This window comes from Carassius carassius, chromosome 3 (assembly GCF_963082965.1).
Source record: "Carassius carassius chromosome 3, fCarCar2.1, whole genome shotgun sequence".
Lineage (NCBI taxonomy): Eukaryota > Metazoa > Chordata > Actinopteri > Cypriniformes > Cyprinidae > Carassius > Carassius carassius.
In genome coordinates, this window is record NC_081757.1 from 38,452,982 (window position 1) to 38,478,672 (window position 25,691).

Below are 25,691 nucleotides of genomic sequence, written 5' to 3' on the forward strand. Positions count from 1 at the left end.
CAAAAATGCCCTTGGGCCATTCAAGTTGTAGATGAGTTTGTTTTTTCATCAGAATAGATTTGGAGACGTTTATCATTACATCACTTGTTCATCAATGGATCCTCTGCAGTGAATGGGTGTCGTCAAATGAGAGTCCAAACAGCTTGTTAAAATATTACAGTATTTGTTAAGAACGTCTTGGATTGTTTTTCACTTGTAAATGGTGTTTGATCTGTGCATATTTCTCTCTTGATTCAGGTAAGACAACTTTTGCACAGGAGAAAACAATGTTATGGATTACAGACTCTTATTTTAGCAGGAAGCAAAGGTTTAAGTTAAATTCACTCAATAATTTATTGCAAACATGAAGCTTTTCACATCACAAGACATTAACTGATGGACGGGAGTTGTGTGAATTATTTATACATTTTTGGGATGTTTATATCAGCTGTTTGGAGTCATTCTCACGGCACCCATTCACTGCAGAGGATCCACTGGTGAGCAGGTGATGTGATGCTAAATTTCTCCAAACCTGTTTCAATGAAAAAACAAACTCGACTACAGTATATGACCCGAGTGTTCGTACATTTTTTTTGCTAATTTTTTTTTAGGTAAACTAATTATTTAAGTCACATTTAAAAATGTATTAATGTCACTGCATTAGATAATATCAAACCAAGTAGCATTTATTTTTTATGTAAATAAATAAATACAGCTGTGCTGGGTTTCAAACAATAAAATAATATATTTACTGTTTAAAATTAACACAGAAAAACTGGACTCTTGCTGGTTATGAAACTAGTGGAATATGTTCATAGTTAATGTGATGATCTAAACCTGTGGTTTATCTGCTATAGAACACCTTTGTGAACTTACTTCATCCACTAAAATTGCCATGAGTGATTCTGCTTTGCCTTTCATAGTGTATCACTCTCTATGGTGAAAGAGCTGCTGCCATCTGCCTTCATTATCAATGGCTTTTTCACTGACTCTGAGTGACAGTGGCTTATGAAATGTAAATGTTCTTTTGACCAACAGTTCTAAATATATTAAGAATTGTGCAACAGATAAGCTGACAGTCACACATGAATCAATCCATGCATTCAGACACGTACTGGGGTAATAAACATACTGTCTAAAGGTCACAGTGTGTAATACATAAGAGACAATAATGCGCCATATTATCAACAACAGATATGTGTTTTTATGTAAGGAAAATGTAGTGTTACATCATCTGTCATAATGGGTGGGAACAAAAGAGTTCTGACCATCTTTGGAATGATATTCTACTGAAAAATGGCTTCCCAGCACAGGGCATGGCTCTCCAAAAGATGAAATATCGGCAGCAGGCTGACACACCTGCAGTCCGTGGCAGTGCTCTTGACCGGAAACAAGAAACAGAATCATTTTACTATATAATTTTAATAATACACGGTATAAAGGTTTGGGACTGGATGCATAAAACTATTTTTCAAATATATAATAAATCTTAAGTGACAAGCCATAAATTAAAAAATGTTCTTTATTGTTTATGGCACTTGGGGTACAAAAAGGTTCCTGAACTCTTAAATTTTTTTTGCTCTTTAAATCTTAGGAAATCAACAAAATATTATATGATGCTGAATTTCTAACTATATTTATATGATGTTTGGAACGGCAACCCTTTTACCAAAATTTGTTTATGTCCCTGATTTGGTTGATTTTAAGGAATAAAACTTTAAGTAAACAGAAGAATCAAACAGGGAAAAAACTATGTAAGTAAGTGTATGTATGCAAGAATGCATTACAATTTTGCAAGTAATAGGACTTCTGTCATTTAGTTTGGGGCCAAAAGTTTGTTTGTACAGTAGTTATATTTACAGTTCTCAGAAGAAAATTTTTAGTACTATTAATTAGATTTTAATTAAGTCAAAATATGCCATTGTTTTAAGATTTGTATTGTTAGATATGAGGTCAAGAAGGTCATCACCTCTAAACAAACCTGGACTAACCAAAGTTCCCATTTTAAGGAGCTATACAGACATTTTTAATTGGTTAAAATTATCTATGTTTCACTGCAGCTTTATTTTATTTTTTTGATTTCTTATGTATCAACATAGTCCTCTCGGAAAAATGGCATTTGTGCACTTTGGACACACGTATGTTATTGCGTCTGCATGATAAAGTAGCTACTGATGATGCTAGAAATGTGCAAGAAATGAGATGATGCCTATAACAGATCTGAGATTATGATCATATACAAATGTACAAAAACAAGTCTGTTCTTACTGGTCAAACTCAGTTCAAATCAATTCACACAGGTCAAAAATCAGGTCAAAATCAATTGCAGGTTAAATCATCAATTAATACAAAATATTGAGAAAAGACGTTCATTATAAAGATAAGACTGTGTAAAAAATAAAGTCTCCCGAAAGAAATTTGACCTTAAAGTTATCATAAAAAATTCAAATCATGACCCACAATTGAAAATCTCAAATAACATTGCTGTCTTACAACTAAACTCTTATCAAAACAAAAACTATTTATCTTAGTCTGAGGTAAAAGTGCATTGATGTTTGTGTACTGGCAGGCCTAGTTTATTTGTTTATCATGCAGGTACATTGATTGTGCAATTAACCTTAATTCGTGTCCCAATGGGTTAATATGCTTTACTGTTAGACAGGCAACAATCAAGCCATTTACACTATAGGTCAAAATATTGTAATATGTATGTAGCCTATGTATTTTGTATTTGTAAAAAAAAAAAATACAATAAAAGTACATAAAAAATATGTCTTCTAAAAAAAAATGTAAAAACACACAAAAAATATTGTGTAATGTACATAATTTTTCATATCTCAGACTTTTGAATTCATTCGTTTATTATCAGATCGTGGCTGTATATACATGCATTAACATTGCATTTAAAAGCAACTGCAACAAGACCCCACTATCTCCATGAAATGTTCTGCAGAGTAAGTAGGCTAATAACTCGTGAACTTGACATAACTAGCGTGTGACCTGAGCGGAACTCTCCAACTGTTATATAATGATTCACAAACGTATCAGATACTGTACAATACAGCCATGTCCGTGTAAGAGGCCAGCTTCAGCTCAGCATGTTGTCTTTTTTCTGGAGAAACGGAGTGGAGACGCCAGAGCCGCTTAAAGCAGATGTGACAGGTAATGTGTCTGTTTCAGTGAACAACATTTTGAAGAAAAAAAAGAAAAAAAAACATTGCTGTATCATCAAGACTCCTATGTTAGCTTAGCCGCAAGAGCAATGAAAACAGATGATTCTGATTCCGAAATGTCAGTGAGTATTTAGAAATACACATTTCTGAAAGAAATTACACATCCTCATGTGTCATCGACTTTTTTTTCTACGGAAAAGGAATTAGTTTTGTTCTAACTCGCGAACGAGTCGTTCGTCTGAAGCGGATCTTTTAAATGAATCGTTTGAACAAAACCTTTCGCACGACTCGAATCGATTCTGACCATGAATGACCATGATCCAGCGTGTGAGGAAACAGACGTTGTTAAAATATTATCATTTTATTGAAATACTCAAAAACGTTTATGGTGACATTTGTATATTTATAGCTTATGGCTTTATATGAATTTGTTTAATTCAGAATAGCATACTGGGCATGCCATATCTTTAATGTGCCAGAGTCGGTTCTGGAAGTAAGAATTTCATTTATTTTCACTGCATTGACTTTAAATTCTGACATATTATCCTATAAAGACAGATCTACCGTGAGCTATGACAGCAATGTCATTTAAAAAGGTCAATATAAAATGAGATACTTATTATAAAAAGTGAGTTTTTTTTCTGTAAATAAATCATAATAAAGCTATCAGAAGATTAGAAGATACAATCCAACACTGCTGCATAGGCAAAGTTTAGGAAACTGATTCATTGTTGTGAGGCAACTGAAAAGCATTCTTTCAGGACTAAAGTTATTAGGTCAAATGTACATAAACATTTTGAACTGTCAGTGGCCCTAGAGGGTTTGAGAGAGACCCTGTGTGCCTATTTCACAATTTGGAAAAACAACAAAACTTATTCCATTGTGAACTGATCAGTTCATTATTTGTCCTTCCAAATATTGTAATTTTTTGAGATTTAAACATTAAATGGTCTGTTTTTTTTTCATTCAGGCTCCATCCCACCATGGCTTCAGGGGACACTCTTGCGAAATGGTCCTGGTCTGTTCTCAGTTGGTAACACTTCTTACAAGCACTGGTTTGATGGAATGGCACTCATCCACAGTTTCACATTTAAAGACGGTAAGTTGGGTGAAAAATAACCTTTTAAATTACATTCATGGAAAGTGCATTACTACGCTGAAAACTGTTGCAAAATCTGCAAAGTGCTTGTGCTATTTTACTATATTTACTTTTTTTTCAGGGGATGTATTTTACAGAAGTAAATTCTTGAATAGTGAAACATATAAAAAGAACATAGCTGCCAATAGGATCGTTGTGTCTGAATTTGGAACCATGGTTTATCCAGATCCCTGCAAGAATATATTCTCCAAGTAAACGGTCATTCCTTCTGAACCATTTTAATTTTGTATTAAGAGTCCAATCAAAATGACCTGGTAAATTGCTTTGTATTGCTTTGTAGAGCCTTCAGTTACTTGATGAACGCCATTCCGGATTTCACAGATAATAATCTCATAAACATCATAAGATATGGTGAAGATTATTACGCATCATCAGAAGTGAACTACATAAACCAAATTGACCCACTGACACTAGAAACATTAGGAAGAGTAAGTCCAGATCTGTTCATCCATTCAATTGTTTTGTCTGCTGCATCTCAAGATGTTTTTCTCATGCCATTGCAGATAAACATGTCTTTATTATCATTGTAGACTAACTACAGAAACCACATTGCCGTTAACTTGGCAACTGCCCACCCTCACTATGATGAAGAAGGGAACACGTACAACATGGGCACTGCCATCATGAACTTCGGAAGACCGAAATATGTTATTTTCAAGGTGCCAGGCAATGCCACAGGTAACAAGAGAAATGTATACAATTGGTGACTATTGTGGCCCTTTGCTGTATGAATACAAAAAACATAGACATGATTAGAAATTGCATAAATAATAGTCAGAGTTGTGAACTTCACAATCAAAAATTACAAATCAGCCACAAAGTAGTAATTTATAATATTGAAATATGTCCAAATGCAAAACTTAAATAAAAGTAAGTTATTATGTCTAAAAATATTCTTATAGACAACTTGAAGACTTTATAGCCCAAAATGAAATATTTTTTATTATTTTATATAGAAACTTGATAGCAAAGTTTGTAGGCAAACTTTAAGTTGGCTTGAAAAAGCCTAGCCAGAAAGTTTGTGTCACAGTGTCTGGGTTGTGTCCCTGGGTTTCCACTATATGTCCCCCTTTCTCACGGTGTCTGTCACCTTATCACTTCCTGTTCCCTTATTTGGTCACCTTCCTCCTTGTTGAGTAATTGATTGTTCCCCACCTGTCTCCTGTTCCCTCATTATCCTTCTGTGTATTTATACCTGGTCTGTCTGAGTCTTAGTCACGGAGTCCTTGTTGTATGTGAGATACAGTTCATGTCTATTGTTTTTCCGTAGTCTTGATCTTGCCTTGTGTTTTGTCTGTTCCTTGTCTATTGGATATTCTGGTTTTGACCCTGCCTGGACTGTTTACCCCTTTGGATTACCCCTTAATAAATATCATACCCGCACTTGGATCTCTCCGTGTTTCTTGTATCACCACACGTGACAGAAGGACTCCGTCAAAGCGAAGATCCAGCGGTATGTCTGCTTATGTCTCCTCCCCAGCCACAGAGCGGGAGAGGAACGGATTTGAGGGAACTCGCCTGGTGGTTTTCCGGGGGACCAGGGGAGGTCGCCGAGGAGGGAGTGGTCGAGAGGAGATTCAGCACCGCTCTCAACCATGGCCTCCCTTCGACCCGGGGCTCGTGTGGGATGGATCAGAGCCACCGTCTCACCATGGCGGACGGAGAGGGGAGAGGAAGCGCACGTCCGCCACGGTGGCGCCACTGCCCATGATTGCCGCGAGTCCAGCGCCATGGTGCAAAATGGCCGCCAGCTCAGCGCCAACGCCCAAGAAGGCCGCTGACTCATTCTTGGATTATTTCGCTACGCTGTCCAAGATCCTAGAGATTCCCAAGATGGTTAACGTCATGGCTGCTGAGCCAGCGCCTCAGCACAAGATGGCCGCCAGCCCAGCGCCACAGCACAAGATGGCCGCCAGCCCAGCGCCACAGCACAAGATGGCCGACTCAACGCCTGAGTCTCCAGACAAGGTGTCACCGACTCGCCATCATAGAGGGCGGAGGAGGAGGAGACAGGCGTCTACCGTTCCTGAAAGCCCAGAGGACGTTCCCGAGGCGGTGCCCGATGCTGTTCCGGAGGCCGAGGCGGTGCCCGATGCCGTTCCGGAGCCCGATGCCGTTCCGGTGCCCGATGCCGTTCCGGAGCCCGATGCCGAGGCGGTGCCCGATGCCGTTCCGGAGCCCGATGCCGAGGCGGTGCCCGATGCCGTTCCGGAGCCCGATGCGAGGCGGTGCCCGATGCCGTTCCGGAGCCCGATGCCGAGGCGGTGCCCGATGCCGTTCCGGAGCCCGATGCCGAGGCGGTGCCCGATGCCGTTCCGGAGGCCGAGGCGGTGCCCGGTGCCGTTCCGGAGGCCGAGGCGGTGCCCGATGCCGAGGCAGTGTCCGTTGCCGTTCTGGAGGCCGAGGCGATGCCCGAGGCTGTTCCCGATGCGGTGCCCGAGGCCGCTCCCGATGCGGTGCCCGAGACCGGTCTAGAATCAGGGCTAGTTCCTGTTGACCTTCCAGAGTCGAGTCAGGTTCCAGTTGACCCTCCAGAGTCGAGTCAGATGTTTGTTGACCCTCTAGAGTTAGGGCTAGCTCCTGTTGATCATCCAGAATCGAGTCATATTCCAGTTGTTCCTCTTGAATCAAGTCGTGTTCCTGTTGACCCTCCAGAGTCGAGTCAAGTTCCGGTTGACCTTCTAGAGTCGAGTCAGGTGACTGTTGAATTTTCAGAGTTGAGTGAGGTTCCGGTTGACCTTCCAGAGGCTAGTCAGGTGCTTGTGGACCCTCCAGATTCAGGGCTAGTCACCGCTGACCTTCCAGAGTCAGGGCTAGTCACCGCTGACCTTCCAGAGTCAGGGCTAGTCACCGCTGACCTTCCAGAGTCAGGGCTAGTCACCGATGACCTTCCAGAGCCAGGGCTAGGTACCATGGACTCTCCAGAGACAAGGCTGGTCACCGTTGACCTTTCAGAGTCAAGTCAAGTCACCGGTGATCTTCAAGGACTGAGTCAAGTCACTGGTGATCTTCTAGGACTGAGTCAAGTCACCGGTGATCTTCTAGGACTGAGTCAAGTCACCGGTGATCTTCATGAACAAAGGCAAGTCACCGGTGATCTTCATGAACAAAGGCAAGTCACCATTGATCTACATGAGCAAATACAAGTCACCAATTTTCTTCATGTACAAGTGCAAGTCACCGATGGTCTTCATGAACAAATGCCAGTCACCAATGATCTTCGCAAGCAGAGTCAGGCCAGCACCAATCTTCTGGAGTCCAGTAAAGACACCAGGGGATTACCAGAGTTTCGTCGTCCCGTTGGTCCGGCCGCACGGAGGTCTGCTCCGCCTTGGGGGGCTCTCGTGCTGATCACATGGCTGTGGTGGTCTTCTGCTCTGCCCTGGGGGACTTCCGCCCTGACCACACTGTTGTGGTGGTCTTCTGCTCCGCCCTGACCACACGGTTGTGGTGGTCTTCCGCTCCGCCCTGGAGGACTTTGGCTTCGACCACAAGGACGTGGTGGTCTTCTGCTCCGCCCTGGGGGGATCTCGCCCTGACTACACGGTTGTGGTGGTCTTCTGCCCCGCCCTGGAGGACTCTGGCCTTGACCACAAGGACGTGGTGGTCTTCTGCTCCGCCCTGGGGGGCTTCATGTTGTTTTTTGTTTTTTGTTCTTGTGTTCACTCCTGTCCCTGTTCCTCTCTGTCAGTCTGGCCCTCCATCCCTCCCCCTGAACCTCCTCCGGTCCTCCTCCCTCCTGGTCTCCCTGTTTGGTGTTCACACTTCCGGTGTCTTTTCCCCATGTTTTTCTTTTCTGGCCCTCCGTCCCTCCCCCTGAGCCTCCACCTGTCCGCCTCCCTCCTGGTCTCTGTTTTGTGTCTGTCGTGGAGCGTCTGGGAGCCGCTCCGTAGAGGGGGGGTACTGTCACAGTGTCTGGGTTGTGTCCCTGGGTTTCCACTAGATGTCCCCCTTTCTCACGGTGTCTGTCACCTTATCACTTCCTGTTCCCTTATTTGGTCACCTTCCTCCTTGTTGAGTAATTGATTATTCCCCACCTGTCTCCTGTTCCCTCATTATCCTTCTGTGTATTTATACCTGGTCTGTCTGAGTCTTAGTCACGGAGTCCTTGTTGTATGTGAGATACAGTTCATGTCTATTGTTTTTCCGTAGTCTTGATCTTGCCTTGTGTTTTGTCTGTTCCTTGTCTATTGGATATTCTGGTTTTGACCCTGCCTGGACTGTTTACCCCTTTGGATTACCCCTTAATAAATATCATACCCGCACTTGGGTCTCTCCGTGTTTCTTGTATCACCACACGTGACAGTTTGAAGTAGTTTTAAAAGCCTAAAGGGGACCTATTATGCCCCTTTTCACAAGATGTAAAATAAGTATCTGATGTCCCCAGTGTGTGTGTGTGTGTGTGTGTGAAGTTTTAGCTCAAGATACCTTGCAGATAATTTTTATAGCTTGTTAAAATTGCCACTTATTAGGATATGATCCAGAACGTGCCATTTTCATCTTTTCTTCTATATGCAAATGAGCTGATACTCCTGGAGAAGAGGGCGGAGCTTCAAGTGCTCATGCTCCGGACAAATATCGGTGATGGCCTTTGCAAATAAACACTCCACTATTAGTACAAGCCTGTTATCTTTACAGAAAATGCACTCAGTTTAAAAGTCAGTCATCTGATTGTACTGTGCTTTAGAAAATGCATTTTATGAATTACACAGACAGGAGCACGGCGCAATAAAAATAACTCATGGTGCCATACATTTATATGCCCCACTTGTGATTATGAGCTCGACTAATTTCAGCAGTCGACTTCACATTACTTTCATATGCAATTTTAACTACCCCATTCTTATTTACGATCATTCTGGTAGCATGTGAACTCAGCATCAGTGAAAACAGACAGACAATGGTTGCTTTAACAATATTGGCCTTACAAAGTGCCAAGAAGTTCTTTCAGAAAGGAAATTTGCAAAACTAATGTGTGATACTTACTTCTTCTGGAGGTGTAGCTAGATCACAAACAGTTGGCCATGCTCCATTCTTCAGGAGTATACTGACCTTCATTCACAAAGCAGTCTGATGTAAAATGAATCACGCAGACATAAACTAATTTTGGTAGAGTTAGAGTTTGGTAGCATGTTGATGGCATTATTAGCAAGTGATTAGCATGTTGCTAGCATGATTAGCAAGTGACTAGCATGTTGCAAGCATGACTAGCATGTCATTAGCATGATTAGCAAGTGACTAGCATGTCGTTAGCATTATTAACAAGTAACTAGCATGTTGTTTACATGTTTATAGCATGTTGCTAGCATGATTTGTAAGTTACTAGCATGTCGTTAGCATTATTAGCAAGTAACTAGCATGTTGTTTACATGTTTCTATAGCATGTTGCTAGCATGATTAGTATGTGTCTAGCATGTCACTGCAACGTTTCCAGCATGATTATCAAATGACTAGCATTTTGCAAGCATGATTAGCAACTTACTAGCATGTCGCTGGCATGTTTCTAGCCAGATTAGCAGGTTACTAGCTTGTTAGCATGTTTCCATGTGTTTGCTAAAACCAGTTGATTCAGTAAAAAAAATGTATATATAAAATAAAAAAAAACAGCTAAAAACTTGTTAAGTATGGAAGGCATTTTCTGCCAAATTTAAATAAATAAATGAAATGATTAAAATTAAAACCAGATTAACGATTTCATTACAGAAAACTGTACGCAAAATATGTGACAAAATTGAGAATGAAATTAAATGATTTAATTTTCACGGTTACAAATTATATGTTAATGAGTGGGTGTGGCTCAATTACGTTGTTACGTGGAGGAGCTATAATGGCGGTTATGGCCAGTATAGCAGCAGAATTAAACTAGCAGCTAGCAAACATTTCGGATGATAATGACTTCATTTTGCTACGAGTTGAATCTATCTTGGATAGGGGTGCTCCGATCACGATCGGCCGATCGTTAATGCGCATCTCGTCAGTAAAGCCGGTTCTCTAATCAGCGGTTAATTCCATCAGGTGCGTGATTTCACATAGAGCAGCTGTTACTACACAGAGCCATTGTTAACTGAGAAGATGCGCAAATCCACGTTCATTTTCAGCGTTTATTGGCGCATCTTCTTAGTTAACAACGGCTCTGTAGTAACAGCTGCTCTATGTGAAATCACGCACCTGATGGAATTAACCGCTGATTAGAGGACCGGCTTTACTGATGAGATGCGCATTAACGATCGGCAGATCGTGATCGGAGCACCCCTAATCTTGAATACACATGGACATTTTGCAGCCGTCACAAACTCAGCAGACAGCAGATTTTCTGGGGAGTCTCGTGGAGGCTCAGGCCGAGGAACTGCAGTGGGTCGAGGGTTTGACACATGCTGGTCAGGCTGGTTGTTTCTTCCACGTTCTAATGCTGCAGCAGCTTCCCGCAAAAGCTCACTAACAGATTCGCCATGTCTCGATTACAATATTTTCACATTTTAATGTCGTTTCACACATTGTTTCAACCACCATTCAATTGCACACGAGACTTCGACGATTGTCTCTAGCGCCGTTACTTGAATAAGCCACACCCACTCATTAACATATAATTTGCATGCAGGTTGTCTTTGAAAATGAAAACGAAAATGAAAACAGTGAAATAAAAGAGGAATTAAAATGACAAGTAAAATTTACATTTAAATTTGAATTGTGTCACTATTATTGCGTGAGCGTTAATAAAGAGCTTTGTAAAAACTGTATGTGTAGTTTCTTTTTCACGTTTGCTTTTCATTTTAATATTGGCAGTCTTGCCTCGAGACTGTATTGAAAATGAAATGTGAAATCAGCAATTGCATTTAATTTTCAATTTGACAGGTATGTCACCGTGAAAATGAAATCATTTATTTTTATTCTCAATTTTGTCACATATTTTGCGTACAGTTTTCTGTAATGAAATAGTTAATCTGGTTTTAATTTTAATTTTAATCATTTCATTTATTTATTTAAATTTGGCAGAAAAGGCCTTCCATAGTTAAGACCAGCCTGACCTGCTAAATAAGTGGCCAAAACCACTTTAAAACCAGCTTGGTAGACCAGTCGAAGCAGTAAATCAGCTTAGGCTGGTCTTAGCTGTTTTTCCGTAATGAGTTAGCTTTGCTGTGGCAGTAGACATCTTAATTACACCACAAGTGTTATTGTATAAAATGTATCGTATTTCAGAAGGAACAGCTAAACAATGCATACATTTGTGATTTCAGATAAAGAGAAGAAGCCAGCTCTTGCGAAGGTGGAACAAATTTGCTCCATTCCTTTCCGCTCCACCTTGTATCCGAGCTACTACCACAGCTTCGGCATGACGGAGAACTACATTATCTTTGTAGAGCAGGCCTTCAAGCTGGATATCCTCAAACTGGCCACAGCTTACTTCAGAGATGTCAACTGGGGCAGTTGCCTTAAATTCGACAAAGATGACATTGTGAGAAAAAAAGTCTTCTGTTTTGTGTAAAACAGTACTCCATTCGTTCATCAAAATAAGTCTAACTATTGGTTTTGATCACCACATAGACACTGATCCATCTGGTCAGTAAGAGGACTGGGAAAACTGTGAGCACAAAGTACTACGCAGACGCATTTGTGGTCTTCCATCACATCAATGCTTATGAAGAAGATGGCCATGTTGTCTTTGACTTGATCACATACCAGGACAGCAATCTGTACGATATGTTCTACATACACAACATGAAGCAAGATGTTGACAAATTTATAGAGACCAACAAGGACTTCTCTCGACCAACATGTCAACGGTTTGTCCTTCCTCTCAACATAGACAAGGTAAAGAAGGAAATATTAAGAGGAAAACTGCAAATGCATTATTCTGAAAATAATTCTAATTCAAATCATGATGGAATTTAATAGTTGTTTAGAATATGCTGTATTATAGGCAAGACATAAACGCACAATTCTTGACCAGTATTTAGATCTGTTTTGTGTGGATAAATTGGATAAAGCAGTAGAAGTCTTAGCTTATTTCTGTAAATAATTATTCATCGTATCAAAACCACTGAATAGAATCAAACTGAATTGAGACCAAATTCCATATCCAATTTACGCTTTGCTTTACCATATCACTTTTCATAGAATAACAAATCTTTTCTCTCATGCAATTAGGAAGCTCCACCAGACACCAACCTGGTGAAGTTACAGGACACAACAGCCACAGCAGTGCTTAAGCAGGACGGCTCCATCTACTGCACCCCTGACACTATTTTTGAGGGTGATTCCTATATTCAGAACTTTATAATTTTTTCTAACCCCCCCCACCCGCCCCCACCTCATTTTTACCATTGTATTCTTGTATAATACCAGGTTTAGAGTTGCCAGGGATTAACTACAAATTCAACAGTAAGAAGTACAGGTACTTCTATGGCACCAGGGTGGATTGGTCACCATATCCAAGCAAGGTAAATATTTTGCATTTATTCAAACCAAATACCTTGCTGCTGTTGGCACCATAAAATGCCATAATTCAGTAATATGACCTCTTGTTATATAGATTGCAAAAGTGGACATAGCTACCAGGACACACAAAGTGTGGATCGAGGAGGAATGTTACCCGTCTGAGCCAGTGTTTGTGGCATCTCCAGATGCTGTTAAAGAAGATGAGGGTGAGTATTTTTTAGACACCTTTGACATTTTTGCTAAATATTGATAATATTTATGCATAAGAAAAGATTTGAAAACAAATAACTAGTCTTTAAATGCAGCACTTCCATAATTTCTTGCATGGCACAAGCTGATTAAAAGCAACAACAAAAAGGCTTATCTTAGTATTTTTGTCTTGTTTCTAGTCAAAATATCTTAAAATTCTTAAATTAAGATGCATTTACTAGATAAGCCAAATTACATAATATAATTAGTCTTGTTTCCATGGGTAAAAAAAACTTGATTTTAAGTGCATTTTGCATAAAACAATTAAAAGTGGGGTTAGTAAAATATTCTTAACATAAGTATTTTATTTACTACCCTGGCAGATTATTTTACTTATTTTAAGCAAAATAAGTGCATTTTGTTAAATACAATTTAGTTTTTAAACTGGAAACAAGACTAAATATCTTATGTAATTTTTAGGTATTTTGACTAGAAACAAGACAAAAATACTAACAAAGATAAGCCTTTTTTTTTTTTGCAGTGATGGCCTCTGCTTATCCTAGAGATTGCTTGCTCATTTAAATAGTTTGGTTCAGTATTTGTTGTAAGCTGGTTCCGCAAAAAACTGATGTAGCCATCAGCAGGCGACCAGGTGAGACACAGGGCCCACGACTGATCTAAAGGATCCAGATAGAAATTTGTTACCCATTCTCAATGGAAAAGTGCTCAAGCAACTTTGCTCAAAAAATGTTGGAGGAAGTTGCCAGGTGTATCATCAGCCTAACAGTGGCTTTGAGACCCTCTACCTCCCCTAGTTCCAGCTACTTCCCCTAGTTCCACTGCTGCAGGATTGATGTATTTTACATGCTCATAGCAGGGTGTCTGTGTATCTATTGGAAGTATGTAGCAAGTCCATACAGCAGCGTGTTGCAGATCTAGACCAGATACAACTTATCCATACTAAAACTACTGAGAAAGTAATTGCGATTGAACTCTGTTTAAATCAATTGCAAGTTGAGTCACCCATGCTTTTTGCTATTTGTGCGGCACATGGAGATGCTGTCTATGTAGAGTGAACCAAACTGGTCAGTTGTGATGTTCCATAATGATTAGGCAGCTTACTTTTAGAGCAAATCTTTTATAATCATGTTGTCCTGACAAAACATAAGTGCTTTTTCTTCAATTCCAGGTGTTATCCTGTCTTCGGTGGTTTCATTCAATCCCCAAAAGCCCCCTTTCCTGGTGGTCCTGGATGCTAAGTCCTTTAAAGAGATTGGTCGCGCTACCATTGACACGGCTATTCATATGGACCTGCATGGGATTTTCATCCATGATAAATCTACCTAAAATGGACATTAAAATAATCCAACAACTCATTTTTAGGGAGTAGGATTAAAAAATATATAAAAAATTAAATTAACAATTAAAAAAACATTTGTTTTGTAAAGATATGTGAGATTAATCAATATTTTTCTTAAAGATCCTATGCCAACATTATGTATCATTCTTACATTATTTCTAATTATATGTTTATAGACATTCTGTAAATAAAAAAAGGCTTTTGTTACATAGTAACATGATTATATAAAATGATCTATTCTTGATTGTTTGTGACAATTGAGTAGGTCTTAAGTAGAAAACAAATAGTTTAAAGCTGTAGACTTTGTAATTTATTGTTCCTAATCCAGCATCATATAGTAAACTTAGCTTTATAAACTATGAAAATTGTTGGCTCTCAGAAAAAATTTATTTTTATGCTTTATATTTTTAAGTCAATTTGGGGAAAAAAGGCATCTGGTGACTGAATTATTATGGTAATTTGATAGACATCCTGTAAAACAGGCTATTGTGATATATGCGATGTAAATGACTAGTAAGATCTCCTGAACTGTTCATTGTAGTCATAGCTTAAAGCTGTGAAAAGTTTTTTTTTTTTACCCTTATTGTGTATATTGCTGTGTCCCAAACAAGAGAAGTTGCCATTTTTAAGTTGTTTTCACATTCATGTTTCATATACAGTATTAGTCTCTTTATGCATTCTTTAACTACTGCTGAATATGTGAATATACAGTACAATACTGTTTTTTTTGTTATACAGTACACTATTTTACATATTGTAAAGTTCCAATACAGTACATTGCTTTAAATCCAAAATACAGTAACTTACTGGTAACCATGCTGCCAGTAACTTACTGTAAAAAAACAGGAACATTTTTAACAGTGTAGGCTATGGGGTCCAAATGTCCCCACAAAGATGGCAATATTCAAAATCATTGTCCTTGTTGGTCCCATTGAGGAAACAAGCTTATAAATCTAAAAATGCGGAAAGTTTTGTGTGAGGGGTAGGTTTAATGCAGGGTTAGGGTCTCTACAGAACCCAAACAATTCCTCTTATTTCATAAACTGTTAGAATGGCTTTTCCCCGCTTGTTACTTGTTTCTAAGGACAGCACTGCCACCATGTGACGAATCTTTGAATGTCATATAGGTTATTATTGACTTCTGTGCTGAAGCCTGACAACTATTACTATTACTACTATAACTACTGAGAGTAAAGTTCAGAAGGGCAATGTACAGTTTTGATATCTACTGTGTATCTAAATGAAGTACCTTATTTACTCCTATATTAGTACTTTAAAGGTCCATATACCTAAAGTGTACATATTATTTAAATGTTACGTATACATTTTAAATGGTTACACCCATGATAGGTTTTGTACCTTGTGTATGTGGTTGCAAATGTTTCTTACACGTAAGTCTCATTACACAGCTCAGTTTCCTTGAAAGTGAGTCTTTAGGATATTTCTTTTTGCTTGGTAAAATACTGACTGGGTAAAACTGGAAGCATTTCTTACCTTAGCAAGCCAAATAATTTGAGGCAATATTTATGTTACAAGTTATGCACCAAACATCACTACCTTAACCCAATATTTAAATTTTGTAATTAATCATTTACTCTCATGTTGTTCCAAACCCGTAAAAGCTTAGTTCATTTTCTTAACACAATTTAAGATATTTTGGATGAAAACCGTGAGGCTTGTGACTGTCCCATTGACTGCCAAGTACGTTGCACTGTCAAAGTCCAGAAAAATATGAAAGATTCGTCAGAATAGTCCATCTTCCATCAGTGGTTCAACCATAATGTTATGAAGTGATGAGAATACTTTTTATACATAAAGAAAACAAAAATAATGACTTTAGTCAACAATTTGTCTCCTCTGTTTCTCTCCACATCCCCGTAGTGCCATTTTGGAGAATATGAGCGGAACCCAGGCAAAGTACGCTCTTCCGTGTCAGCCGGGACACAAGGATGTGCTGTTTTCTTTCAAATTAAAGCATAAATACACATAGAAAACATATCCTCAAGGCGCGGCTGACCCAGAAGAGCATACACTGCCCGCCTTCAGCTCATAATTCAGGTCATTATTTTTTATTTATTTGCGTACAAAAAGTATTCAGAATGAGCTTTATTGCCAGGTATGTTTACACATACATGGAATTCTCATTGTTTCATAATGTTACAGTTGAACCACTGATGGCAGATGGACTATTCTGACAATATCTTTTATACTTTTGTGGACCTTGACAGTGTATTTTACTTGGCAGTCTATGGGACAGTCACAAGACTCCCGGTTTTCATCCAAAATATATTAAATTGTGTTCTGAAGACGACCGAAGCTTTTACAGCTTTGGAACGACATGGGGTATGTGATTAATGGCAACATTTTAATTTGGGATGGAGTATCCCTTTAAGGTTGGTTGTTTGTTCAAATATGAGCTATTTAGTGTATAGAACATGCATCAGAGGAACAAGTGCGCAGCCATCTTTAGAATTTATCTTTGAAAAATCCGTTTTTGCGGTAGCTCTATAGCAATGGTGTTGAAGTGAAGTGGATTTTATTATAGAGTTAACAAATGTTATCATTTGCATTGTAGGCCTAATGTTTGAAGCGGATGTCATAACAAATGCCAGTAGGCTGGGAAGATTGTAAAATCAGCAGTTAATTCATAAATTCTTGTACCTTCAGGCTGTGGAAATACTAACCAAAAAACCGAAGACAATGAGCGCAGAGCTGAAAAGCGGTGGGGCTACACAAGGTCTATGTTTATCAGTTTGTCAGCTGAAACATCAGCATTTATTATAAGCTGGGATATGGGGTGTGAAATCTTTTTATTGAAAATGATAACTTTAAGGAGATTTATGATGGGTGATCGGGTTTACAGTATTGGATTTTATTGCATCCAATGTATCCAATGTATCAGCATCCAATGTATTCTCAGAGTTGTTACTCAATGGCCTTTGACAGTTTATGATGTCAGTTAATTATGTGCCATAAGACATTAATTCTTGTTTGAGTATAGCCTACTCCAGTCTTCTTAGGAACACTGCTCTCATCTTATCTTTTAAAAAGATGTTTCTTAGGACTTTATCATACATTTATGATAAACTTGAAGCAGTAGGCTAAATGTTTTACTTGTACTTAAAGGAAACAAAAGGCACAGTTAGCACGTATTAATTTTATACGTTACGACAGTTACTAAATCATAAATGCAGATTTATAAACAAATATAATGGAAGGATGTGATTTGCAGCTTTTATTCAAAACAGTTCAAAAAAAGTCTGACCACAAATTAAATGGCTGTGTCCAAATTCCAGTAATGAAAAGAAAGGGCACTACAGAGAAATCAGCAGCAAATTTGCATGCATTCTCTGAAATGATGTTTGAAACAGCACACTCTGTCGAAGCTGTGGCTTAGAGATTAGTGGCTCTCAAGTGCTACAAATGGGTTTGATTCAAAGTTTTTTCTCTTCTGTTGGAAACAAGAGAGACCGTGTAATGTCTGCATATGGCTATGGCTTGGGAAAAGGCCAATTTGTTTTATCAGTGCAGTGATCATGTGTTCTTATTTCATATCTACATTATTATGGTGGTTATCTTTAAATGTTGAAGGTCAAGAACGTTGGTTTATTATAACCTATAAGTGAATGTTGTGTCCTGTAATCTTACAAAAGCATATTGAATAAGTTGGGTTGAAAATAACCAAAAATAATAACAACCTCCTGTTGTAGTATAAGCAAATGAAGCTAAATTTAGTACATCTCATGGATATTATAATAATAATTTAAAAAATAATAATAAATAAGCAACATTTCTCATTTTTATTTAGTTGAACTTGATGTTCAAAAATAACTAAAATAAAAATAAAAATTAGTAAAAGCTAAAGACAACAGTAAAATGAAAATTAATAAAAGTATTGGATATTTCTCCAAAGAAATAAATGAGAAACTGTGGAAATTAGGACTTGTTTGGCTCATGCTATCATGGGCTGACTGCATGACTATTATTTGTGACAAATTACTATCCATTCTGTGGCCTTTTATTTTTCCTCTTTTTTTTTGTAACATAAACTTAAGTTTTTCGGGTTCAGGTTCTCAGCATGTTTAGCACCAACTGTGTTAAATGCACAATGCAGGCGAATGCCCATTTGTTCACAATTTATTGGCAGAACTGCATACATTCCAATCATAATGAATACTAAAATATACTAGAAATTATGTTTATTGAATATAGAAAATACAAATTTTATTGTAGAATTCATTGTGATTACATGAAACTGAACATATTGACAGCATCAGTATGGATTGACTTTAATTTAAAATGAATGTTTGTAGTTTCCAGTAGAACTGTAGAAATGCTATTCAACGCCATTGATTATTTTATGCAACAAAAATATTTGGATATTGGGTTTATCATGACATACATATGACTGACATGACTTTGTTATCGTATTTATCTAAAATAAAACAGACCTCACAGCAAAAAAAACATGCACAGAAGTAAACCACTTTTTACTGCAACCCATATTAAAAAAATAATAAAATAAAATAAAACATTAACAGTAGGTCGGACTGACCTGCTGCTTATCTGTAGTCTCTATAATTAGGTAAATGCAATTTGCAACTGTTTACATTTTAAAAACAATCATGAGCCCAAAGCAGTACCGAGGAGATAAAGTTTCTGTTAGCACACATTGTAAACATGAGACTCTCTCTCAGTTCTGAAATGAGAGGCGGAGTCTTCATCTTCCTGAAGCTTTATAGACAGTTTGTGTTGGAGCACTGACCGTCACTTCTTTGGAGAAACTTTGGACAATACTTGGGGAAGATGCAGTACGACTATAGTAAAAACAAGGAGGAACATCCGGAGCCCATTAAAGCTGAGGTTAAAGGTAGGAGGAGAAAATACTTTGCCTGTAACACACGCTTGTATTGAATCACTGTCGTTTGTTTGGTCAAATAACCGAGTAACCTACTTTTAAAACTTTACGCGTTTCTTCGCGCAACATGAAATACACCTTTTTATTTGCACTTCTCCGTGTTTTATTGCATTTCTCACGAGAGGCAGAGCGCCTTTAGTAAAAACACTGATATTGTAAATAGGCTACGTCATTCACAAATATGTTCAGCATATGTCTGTAAAGTAGACAATAATTACCACAACGGATCCAAATACACAATTTTTTTAATATATTGCATTATTTGGTGTCTTTTATTAAATGGACCACTGTTAACGTGTGGCAAATACCTACCACGTTTTTAAAGAAACATTGTCACAAAAGTAAACAAATATCCTACTATAGGCCTATATTGTTTTCTTAAAATATATTGAAATTGTAAAACTGGTTATGAAATAATGTTTATTCAGGCTATATAACTACACGCAGCAATTCTCACGTTAAAGCACAATAAAGCATAAGATTGTCATTAATTAATGTTCCGTAACTTTTCTCTTTTCTCTACTTAATACTTTTAATAACAATTTTCAATGATTAAATACATTCATTGCATATAATAAAGCTGAAGTGGATTATTTTTTTGCACTTTATATCACCATGTTTAGTCCAAAGGGTATAACACTTTAAAGAGAATGAGAAAGAATGCCTGAAAACACTGTAGTTAGATGAAGTTCTCTGTCATCTGCTAAATAAATGTAATTGCAGACATGATCAGATTGGTAGTTTTCACTGTACTTCCTCCAGGGTTCATGCAGAGTTCTGAAAGATTGGAAAGTGCTTGATTTTCATTTTCAATATATTCCATGAAAATGCATTTTTTTCCGCATAGAATTTCCAGTTAGCATGATTAAAACAAAGCAAAATTGAATCAGTGGAGTTGAGAACCAATGGTATATAGATCATTGCTCTCATGGTACCGAATCAACCAAAGACTATAGAATACACTTAAAGAGACTCCAATGCAAGCACATATGAAGTACACATGAAGAATTCTCTCTCTTGCCGCCATAAAGGTAACAAAAACACAGTATAATCTTCAGTAATAACTCATTTACTTAGGACAAATATTTGCGTTGTGAAATAGGTCGACGTGCATACGTTAAAATCCATACTAGAACACTTATGTCATTTCCATGGTGACCAAAAGCCACATTATTCATTTTTTGACATTCACATCATAATCTCTTTGTATTTAATTCGTTTTTATAAAATAAAACTAGCCAAAATATTAAAAATAAGGAGTGGTTAAAAAAAACTGATTAAAAATGTGTGTGCTGCTTATACATGTACACCAGACAGAGACTGCTTTACGCAACAATATAAGTAAATGTAAAGTAATTTAATAGTTTAATATAAATCGCTTCCCCACCCTTGAAAAAGCACCGGCTGCTATTGCTTGAAAGTACTGGAAAAGTGCTTGAATTTCACTCTTTCTAATCTGTACTTGCATTTACCCATTTAGCAGGTGCTTTTAGTCAAAGTTGCTTGCAAAATAGGGAAAATACAAAAGCTGACAATATGTGACATAATGGTTTATTTTTTAAATTCAGTATCAAGTAGAGCAGACATGTAAATTACAGAAAATAGAGAGTGCCTTAAGTGCGTATCTTTATGATCTAGTGCTCGAGTAGATCTTTAGCTGTTTTCTCTTTGTGATAGCAAATGGTTTGGACAGAGAAGTGGACATAAGCAGTTAATTATAACAAACTCTGCAGGCTTGATTCCTGAATGGCTGCAGGGAACGCTTATACGCAATGGACCTGGCCTTTTCTCTTTGGGAGAGACAAGATACAACCATTGGTTTGATGGAATGGCACTTTTGCACAGTTTCACTATTAAAAAAGGTATTTAATGTCTCTCAGCATTCTGTGTGCATTTCTACTGTCATGAGGGTTTTGTTACCTCATTGCTCCACATGAATATATTGATGATTGCTTAATTTTCAGGAGAGGTGATATATAGAAGCAAATATCTTCGAGGTGACACCTACAACTCCAACATGCAGGCCAACAGAATAGTGGTGTCAGAGATGGGGACAATGGCATACCCAGACCCATGCAAAAATATATTCTCCAAGTAAGTAACATTTATTGTCTGATCCAAAAAAAAAAAAAAAAAACATGTTGGCCTACTTATCAAAACATGACTCATCAATGAAAAGCAGAAATGCATCAACTTAATGAGAAGAAATCTCACCTCAATTATTTTGTGTGAGATTTTATCCTTTATAGCATACTACTAGGTATAAATTAGAGTATTTTACTATTATTTTTCTCATGTAACTGAGAATTGAGAATAATATAAAACCTTTTAACTCAAGAGACAAACAGCTGAAATTCAACTAGTGACTATAAGAAAAGAGTAGAGTTTAGTTTTCTATTCATATAAAACAGTTCATCAGATGTTAAATATCTCTAAATGTTCTTTTTAACTCTCTTTAACTTAGAGTGATCACCTTCCTCAGCCACACCATCCCGGACTTCACTGACAACTGTGCCAATAATATAATCAAATATGGAAACGACTACCATGCGACATCTGAAACCAATTATATTCGTAAAATTGACCCCAACACTTTAGAGACTCAAGACAAGGTAAAAAAAAAAACTTTTGTAAATTGATCGTTCACTCATGGAGCTCTAGATGGTGCTGACTTTTATGGTCTTTACATGCAATCTGCTATAATTTAGTAAATGGCACAAGCTGATTGACCTCTGTTGATTCTGATGCAAATAAGATTGTTGGCTCATCATTTAAATAGTCTGGTTCAGCGTTTGCTGTAAGCCGATTCCTCTGAAACCCCCCACCTCCCCCAGCTCCACTTGTCTAGATTTGCTACAGGATTTATGTATGTCTTTTTATGCAGCAGCAGAAATCTTGCATGCTCACAGCAGCTTGTCTATGTATCTTTGTCAGTAACAAGTCCATACAGCAGCACCTTGTAATATTGCTGTGGTTTTATTCACTCAAGGTGGACTACATGAAATACCTTCCTGCAAATATTGTGGCATCACATACGCATTATGATACAGAGGGAAATAGCTACAGTATGGGAACATCCATTGCAGAGAAGGGCAAAACCAAATACATCTTGTTCAAGGTTCCAGGAGGAAGTAAGTGTGCTGTAATAATTTTGGTTTCATGGTGCATCTTACTATTTCTCACTTTTGTTCAAATCCGTAATCTCAAGTATTATACTTAGCTCAGATTGCACCGGTCATAGAGACTTGAGAGTAGTTTATTTTGACTTGGACCTGAACCAAGAACATTCTAAAAACTGCATAGTAAAATTATAAAACCTAGAACACATTCACAACAGCAAAGCAATGCTCTGGTAGCCACTTGCTACAACACTATGCTGTTGAGTTTTTGAAAATGCAACAATTTCTCACATTTACATTTTTTATTTTTGTTGCAATACCGTTTATAGCCACTAGTAGCCACTTACTCTGCTGCCTTATTTGCAGTGACAGATAGCTTTACTAGCTGGCAACTGTATGTGTTTTTTATATACACATACATACACACACACACTATTTATTTATATATTTAGATTGTGGGACTCATTCTGCCTTGTTGCACATTGCGCTTCCTAATGTTCATAAAACACATAAGTCAGACAAATTTACAAAAGAAGACCAATAATCTAATGCTTCTTATTTAATTATATTTGATTATTTGTAGATTATATTCAAGTACACTTCCAAATCAAGAAAACACAATTTGTTTGTAAAGGTGTCTTAAAGTGATAGTTGACCCCAAAATGTACATGTGCTCGTCATATAATTAGAATATCATCAAAAAGTTGATTTATTTCACTAATTCCATTCAAAAAGTGAAACTTGTATATTATATTAATTCATCACACACAGACTGATATATTTCAAATGTTTATTTCTTTTAATTTTGATGATTATAACTGACAACTAAGGAAAATCCCAAATTCAGTATCTCAGAAAATTAGAATATTGTGAAAAGGTTAAATATTGAAGACACCTGGTGCCACACTCTAATCAGCTAATTAACTCAAAACACCTGCAAAGCCTTTAAATGGTCTCCCAGTCTAGTTCTGTAGGCTACACAATCATGGGGAAGACTGCTGACTTGACAGTTCTCCAAAAGACCACCATTGACACCTTGCACAAGGAGGGCAAGACACAAAAGGCCATTGCAGAAGAGGCTGGCTCTTCACAGAGCTCTGTGTCCAAGCACATTAATAGAGAGGCAAAGGGAAGGAAAAGAAGTGATCGGAAAAAGTATACAAGCAATAGGGATAACTGCACCCTGGAGAGGATTGTGAAACAAAACCCATTCAAAAATGTGGGGGAGATTCACAAAGAGTGGACTGCAGCTGGAGTCAGTGCTTCAAGAACCACTACACACAGACGTAAGCAAGACATGGGTTTCAGCTGTTGCATTCCTTGTGTCAAGCCACTCTTGAACAACAGACAGCGTCAGAAGCATCTCGCTTCAAAAAGGACTGGACTGCTGCTGACTGGTCAAAAGTTATGTTCTCTGATGTAAGTAAATTTTACATTTCCTTTGGAAATCAGGGTCCCAGAGTCTGGAGGAGGAGAGGAGAGTCACACAATCCATGTTGCTTGAGGTCCAGTGTAAAGTTTCCACAGTGAGTGATGGTTTGGGGTGCCATGTCATCTGCTAGTGTTGGTCCACTGTGTTTTCTGAGGTCCAAGGTCAACGCAGCCATATACCAGGAAGATTTAGAGCACTTCATGCTTCCTGCTGCTGACCAACTTTATGGAGATGCAGATTTAATTTTCCAACAGGACTTGGCACCTGCACACAGTGTCAAAGCTACCAGTACCTTGTTTAAGGACCATGGTATCCCTGTTCTTAATTGGCCAGCAAACTCGCCAATGGAAAATCTATGTGGTATTGTGAAGAGGAAGATGCGATAAGCCAGACCCAAGAATGCAGAACAGCTGAAGTCCACTATCAGAGCAACCTGGGCTCTCATAACACCTGAGCAGTGCCACAGACTGATCGACTCGCCACGCCACGCTGTATTTCTGCAGCAGTAACGTGCGGTGAAATCTTGTCATGGGTAGGCTGTGACCTATCAATGTGTGGAATATATGTTCATACATTCATTCAGTTAATTTAGCAACCCAAGTTCATATCAGGCATCATCAGATCGCTGCCTTCATTCAGCAAAGTCAGTCATGTGAGGCTAATGCACAATCAAATATAATAATCAAATTAATGGACACATCTATCTTATGACTTATACAACAAACAAATGTTTTGTGCGGGACACAGAGAAGGAGGCGGCGCGGCAGCCTAGTCACTCCATCAAAATGCGCAAACGCGCACAGACAGCCACGGCGCACACACACACACACACACACACACACTTTTGGTCTGGTGACGGCGCATCAGGCTACAGTCAGAAAACATTGCGTCAGCAGTACAGCTTTAAAGTACAAAAACAGCTTATTCGCTCCTACAAACTGCTAGGCGCACACACCGACACGCAAGTACTATACTCAGACCGTTCTCTAGATGCTAGTATTCGGGAAGCGCGCGGATTGAGTGAGAGCGAGTAGATCACGTGACATGAAGCAAGCTCGGTCTCTGCCTCAATGTTGATAATTCAAGACAGCATGAGAACTGACTGCGCATGCGCAAATCTACATAAACTACGTTCTATGGACCAAAGAGGCACCGCTCACCTCTGCCTCAATGGCCATGGCTTTTGAATTTCCTGCATGAAACAACGGTTTTTAGGAGCAAACAATGGCAAAATGAGTATATTATGTGTATTCCTGAAAATTTTTGTTACAAAAAATAATATTTGGAATAAAATTAATGCGATTAATAATGTGGTGAATTAATAAAGCTCTTGGAATTAATAAATGTAATGTCAACATTTCCTTTGGTGAGGCACTGCCTACCCTGCCTACCCTGACCGCACGTCCCTGTTCTGCAGTAATTCAGGCAAAAGGAGCCCCAACTACGTATTGAGTGCTGTACGTGCTCATAGTTTTCATGTTAATACTTTTCAGTTGGCCAAGATTTCTAAAAATCCTTTCTTTGTATTGGTATAAGTAATATTCAAATTTTCTGAGATACTGAATTTAGGATTTTCCATAGTTGTCAGTTATAATCATCAAAATTAAAAGAAATAAACATTTGAAATATATCAGTCTGGGTGTAATGAATGAATATAATATACAAGTTTCACTTTTTGAATGGAATTAGTGAAATAAATAAACTTTTTGATGATATTCTAATTATATGACCAGCACCTGTATATTTGCTGAAAATTATAGGCTATACAAGATGTAGATGACTTTGTTTCCTGATCAAAACAGGGTTGGAGAAATGTAGCATTACATCACTTGCTCACCAGTGGATCCTCTGCAGTGAATGGGAATGAGCGTCCAAACAACTCTGATAAAAACATTAAAATAGTACAATCCAGTCAAGGACTACAGT

The 25,691-nt window shown here is 38.1% G+C and overlaps 2 protein-coding genes across 2 annotated transcripts in view; both read left to right on the top strand.

Annotated features, from left to right (window-relative positions):
- The first annotated feature begins 3,003 nt into the window (after nt 1-3,003).
- Nucleotides 3,004-14,337, top strand: LOC132126427 (beta,beta-carotene 15,15'-dioxygenase-like). Its single transcript, XM_059537678.1, has 11 exons — nt 3,004-3,141; nt 4,123-4,251; nt 4,373-4,502; nt 4,592-4,739; nt 4,842-4,989; nt 11,547-11,764; nt 11,854-12,120; nt 12,457-12,562; nt 12,655-12,749; nt 12,842-12,953; nt 14,126-14,337. The coding sequence occupies exons 1-11, from the start codon at nt 3,078-3,080 to the stop codon at nt 14,281-14,283; spliced, it is 1,575 nt and encodes a 524-aa protein (XP_059393661.1). The 5' UTR covers nt 3,004-3,077; the 3' UTR covers nt 14,284-14,337.
- A 4,672-nt stretch (nt 14,338-19,009) lies between these two features.
- The window catches only part of LOC132126452 (beta,beta-carotene 15,15'-dioxygenase-like), a 12,417-nt gene continuing 5,735 nt past the window's right edge, over nt 19,010-25,691 (top strand). The window contains exons 1-5 of the mRNA XM_059537705.1: nt 19,010-19,166; nt 20,948-21,076; nt 21,179-21,308; nt 21,679-21,826; nt 22,204-22,345. Coding sequence (XP_059393688.1) covers nt 19,103-19,166; nt 20,948-21,076; nt 21,179-21,308; nt 21,679-21,826; nt 22,204-22,345 — 613 coding nt within the window. The 5' untranslated portion in view covers nt 19,010-19,102. The remainder of the gene's footprint in view (nt 19,167-20,947; nt 21,077-21,178; nt 21,309-21,678; nt 21,827-22,203; nt 22,346-25,691) is intronic.

Coding starts and splice junctions, on each gene's coding strand:
- LOC132126427 (XM_059537678.1), top strand. CDS start 3,078: ATGTTGTCTTTTTTCTGGAGAAACGGAGTGGAGACGCCAGAGCCGCTT. Junction 4,740..4,841: donor CACTAGAAACATTAGGAAGA/GTAAGTCCAGAT, acceptor TTATCATTGTAG/ACTAACTACAGAAACCACAT. Junction 12,121..12,456: donor TTCCTCTCAACATAGACAAG/GTAAAGAAGGAA, acceptor TCATGCAATTAG/GAAGCTCCACCAGACACCAA.